Source organism: Anarrhichthys ocellatus, unplaced genomic scaffold, assembly GCF_004355925.1.
Source record: "Anarrhichthys ocellatus isolate YVR2014 unplaced genomic scaffold, GSC_Weel_1.0 scaffold14, whole genome shotgun sequence".
NCBI lineage: Eukaryota > Metazoa > Chordata > Actinopteri > Perciformes > Anarhichadidae > Anarrhichthys > Anarrhichthys ocellatus.
In genome coordinates, this window is record NW_022280044.1 from 6,117,700 (window position 1) to 6,122,349 (window position 4,650).

Here is a 4,650-nt window from a genome sequence, read left to right on the forward strand (position 1 = left end):
GTTGGGTTGGGTTGGAGAGGTGTGTGTGGTCTGGAGGAGCATTCCTCTGCGTCCTTTTGGCTGCAAGGGTATTGCTGCCCTCCCTCGTTGGTTGGATGGCCAGCGGTGCCTCACTGATGGTATAATTTTGGAGGTCTCTGATGGGTTTGTACATGGGACTATTTCGATATGACTGGAAGTGGTTCAAATACACAGAGTGAGAGAAACTGGAGGAGGGTAACGAGTTTCGGCAGAGAGACAGGGCTTGTTCTCATAAGAGCTACGGTTTATTTGGTGGTTTTAAAAGGCAGCGATTTACTGTTTCACTTTTTTCACTTCACAAGAATCTAGCTGGAAGCAGAGACTGAGATATCCTGGATTTTAGTCTCTAGAATGGGTCCAAATCTAACAACACAGGATCCTACATTTCCTACAATGCAACTGAATAGCGTTTCTGTTGTATTTACCCTCCCTTCCTAAATGTTGACAGATTTCGACCCCACAGCTTCAGTTTGTAATGAAGACTACAAGCATAGTTTTTTTTTTTTCCATACACAAAAACTCCCAAAAGTGTCAAGCCCTACCATAGACAACCTTGATGGCATCATCAGGGTAGGGCATCAAATTATTAGAACATGCACAAAAAGGTTACTTTGAGTAGATGATAGCTGGCGACATTAGCTATCCGGTGTAACAACTGTCCAGTAGATGGCTCTGGCTATCTGAATGTTAACGGTTGCTGCTATGAGAGTGACAGACTGAAAAAGGCCTCCATGGGAGTGGACGGAACAGTGTGCAGATTCTACTCATTTACAGAGAGCTAACGAGCATTAGCTACCCAGCAGGTAAAGACAAACTGAACTATCAGTCGAATGCTCAGTCAAAAAACACAAATAACAGGAGCAGATGGATTAGTTTTACTAAAGTGGATTCTCTACTACATTCAAGCTATTTGTATGTTTAAGATGTATGACAAAGGTGCTACAAGGCTTTATTATTCTGCTCAACTGTCTTTTTTCCCGTTCTGGGTATTTTAGGTTGTAATTACAATTGGTTGTATTAAATAATCTAATTTGACGTGTTCCAAAATGTGTTTTTCAGGGCGCTAGAAGCCATGGCTGAACACATGATGATGCCCATGACCCACAGCTTCAGGATGGGCATGAATGGACCTCCGCAGCACAACGGCCAGCCCGGCCTGCGCACTCTGCCCAACGGCCAGGTGATGCACTACGGCAGGAACCCTCAGAACAACATGGAGGCCGCCATGAGACAGCGGCAGGGCATGGTGGGACCTGGCGGGATGGCCGGCCCCTTGAACGGAGCTCCCATGGCCAACCACCACCACCACCAGATGATGTCTGGGAACATGATGTACAATGGCCAGGGTCCGCAACAGCAGCAGCACCACCACCACATGCACCCCCAACAGCAACAGCAGCAGCAGCAGCAGCAACAGCAGCAGCAGCAGCAACAACAGCAGCAGCAGCAGCAGCAGCAGCAGCAGGGTGGACACCCGCAGCAGTACCTCCCTGGTAACCTCACCTCCCAGCAGCTTATGGCCAGCATGCACCTGCAGAAACTCAACACTCAGTATCATGGACACCCGCTGGTCTCAGGCAACGGCCACCACATGCCCAACGGTGCTCAGTACCGGGTGGGCCCGGCCCAGCTATCAGGCATGCAGCACATGGGTGGCCCTTTGGGACAAAACGGCATGGACATGGATCTGATCGACGAGGAGGTTCTGACTTCGCTGGTGCTGGAGTTTGGGTTGGATCGCGTTCAGGAGCTGCCCGAGCTCTTCCTGGGACAGAATGAATTTGACTTCATATCAGACTTTGTGTGCAAACAGCAGCCGAGCACGGTGAGCTGTTGAGCGAAGCGTCCGGAGGCTGGTCGGGTTTTTGGTTGGACTGGACACTCCCAAAGAATGACTGAGCGGTCACAGTAGCACAGCGAGAGGAGACAATCTCTCTGTTCTGTTTGGGTGTTTCTGTGTCTGTGTATCTGACAGTGACTAGTCCGCCTTCACACTGACCTGCCTGCGAGTTGATGAAGAATTGTAAAGAGAGAAAACGCACCAAGCGCACCAGGTTTATTTTCTTTGAGCCGGTGCCAGAGAGATCTGTCGTCTTTGGCCAAATTGAGGCATCCTGATGCAGCGGGCTCTGTCTGTACCCATCTGGCCCTCAGCACATGTGCCTGCATTGCCAAGGCTCTGGGATCATTGTAAACTTAACAAACACAACGGGGGAAGGCCTGAAAAGACTATCCATCTGGGTCTGCTAGATTCTGTGGCACTACTTAATGTATTTTATCTCTGATGACACCTTCAAATAGTAGCAGACATTTTACAAATTTATAAAAGCTAGTCCTCTGAATTTGTTTGTATAACGATGAAGGGATTAAGAACAGATATCTTTTTTCTGACATACATATTGAAGGCTGGCTCTTCAAAACTTGAGTTCCTACAAAAAGAAGTACACATTTCCTCGAAGAGCAGGAGAGTGACGTTGGGCAGCATTCCTGGGTGACGTGAAGTAGATTATCTCGGATTAGTCGGGTGAATTGTGCTACATTGATTATTTAGCTTTCAGTGTCACTTACCTGACTCCCGATTTAATCTGCAATCATGAACTGTATCACATCTGTTCCCCGCTAATTAACTGTGATTGAATCATTGGCAAAGTAGCGCATTGCTTAGAGTGTCTGCTTGAACAAAGCATTTATCTTTAGAAAAACGGCCTGGAAGACATTTTTACATGCTCATCGCAAGCAAAGTTTGGGTTACTGCTTAGTAGAACTGCATGAGCTGTTGGGGAGGAAGAAACATGTTCGGATATGAGAAACGCCATTACTGTGGCCTGTTGCAAGATCCAAGTAAAAGCCAAACAAAAATAAAAAAGTAGCCATCAGACGGGTGAAGGTGTCGATCACAGATCTGAGGTGGGATTTCTTTTGTTCTACAACAGGATTGGTTTAAAAAAGAAAAAAAAAGAAAAAGAGCGTGATTGCAGAATTTGCATCTGTGTGTTGTTTGTGTACGTCTGTGTGTGTGGTCAGTGCGGTGAGGCTTTTAAAACCCATTGAATGGCGTTCTCTCTAAACACATGGCCCTGTCTGCTGAAGGTGATTGGAGCTGCGTGGGGAAAGAGGAGAGGGAGAGAGAGAGAGAGAGAAAGATAGAGATTCTGATGAGCGGACACAATGTGTGGGCACAGCACTCCCTGGCAGCATTTAGTTTAATCATTATTTAAATCTGCTACCTGTGGCATTGATTTCATTCCGCAGGAAGAGCAAGCGGGGAGCACAAAGCCTGCAAAGTTGTTGTTTTTGCCATAGATTAGCTTACTCTGCTGCTTTTCTACTGATTAGATATAAATTACATGTTCTCACACGCTTGTCTTAATTGAGGTCGGCTTGCACATTCTCCAATGACTCAATAATTATAAAACGGACATATTCTGTGGCGCTTTTTTTTTTTTTTTTTGCGCAGTTGGTAATTAGGTTTTTGTCAAGGTTGCTGCTCTGCCGCTGCAGGCGGGTTGAGAGAGAACTTCCTGCACTCGTAATGCTATTTGTGGAGCTGTCAGAGGGGTCAGGGCTGCGCTAGTGCACTGTGTTAATCTGTTCCAATACAACTGTGCTGCTGCCCCTGTCTCTCTGGAGATCTGCCATCTCCGAGCTCTTGAGTCAAACAATGGGCATTGAAACGCTGTTGTAAAGGCAGAGAAGTGCCAGCGAGTTCACGCACTGTTTCACTTTCTGCCTGACACAATTTGGCCACACCAACTTACAAGCTCACGGTTGAAATGGTAAACACTGCTGGCCTTAGCGAGACAGTGGCCTCTGATTACTGCTATATCAATAAGCGCAGCATTCTTGTGTATCGTATCTTTGTACTGTAGACTAGAGGTGAAGTTGATCTAGACACATTTAATAAGGTACTTTCGAAAAAAAACATTGTCAGATGTAAATGTAAATCAGTGGCTGATTTTTGATGTGTTGACAAGAGATTATACCCTACATTTTTACAAATGAGTGTGTAGATACAGTGTGAGAATACCAATGGTTTTTGGGTGCAGGGCCTGAAGCTTTAAGACCAAGTACACTGCATGTTAAAGCAAGCGTGAGGGATGCCACCCCCTTTCATACAAAGCAGCTGAGAATGTACAGTACAACACATTGTGGGAACTTGTCTTAAGATGGTAGATAAACGTGTGAGATTGTACTCCTTGTTCCAAATTACACATCATTCATTTGGGTAAACCCCCTCCTACTCCCTTCCCACGTCCCTAAAGCTTTTGTAATGTTATTGATTCTATTTTAAGAAAATGTATTTATTTTCAAATAAAATATTTATTTAAAGAAATGTTTTCTGTTTGTCAGTGATTCCACTGTTGGCCGTCATGAAGAGCACAGTACAATGCTCTAATGTTGCTTATATATCAAGTTGTTACTTGTGTTAGCAGCCTGATCCACGGAGGCTTTGAGATGCTGTCGGTTCAATCCTCTGAGTTTCATTCTCTTGTTGGTTTCAGCCACTTCTCCACCCACAAGAAGTGATGAGCAAACCCAAGAGGAAAAATACAAACTACGTATCCTAAACAGAAGTGAGTCAGCACAAAGTTTGACCCACCAGGATGTTTTTTTTAAGTTCACTGTGTG

General features: G+C 45.4%; 1 protein-coding gene across 1 annotated transcript in view; it reads left to right on the plus strand.

Annotated features, from left to right (window-relative positions):
- cited4a (Cbp/p300-interacting transactivator, with Glu/Asp-rich carboxy-terminal domain, 4a) overlaps nt 1-4,354 on the plus strand; it is a 5,545-nt gene extending 1,191 nt beyond the window's left edge. The window contains exon 2 of the mRNA XM_031854325.1: nt 1,081-4,354. Coding sequence (XP_031710185.1) covers nt 1,094-1,858 — 765 coding nt within the window. The 5' untranslated portion in view covers nt 1,081-1,093 and the 3' untranslated portion in view covers nt 1,859-4,354. The remainder of the gene's footprint in view (nt 1-1,080) is intronic.
- Nucleotides 4,355-4,650: the final 296 nt, after the last annotated feature.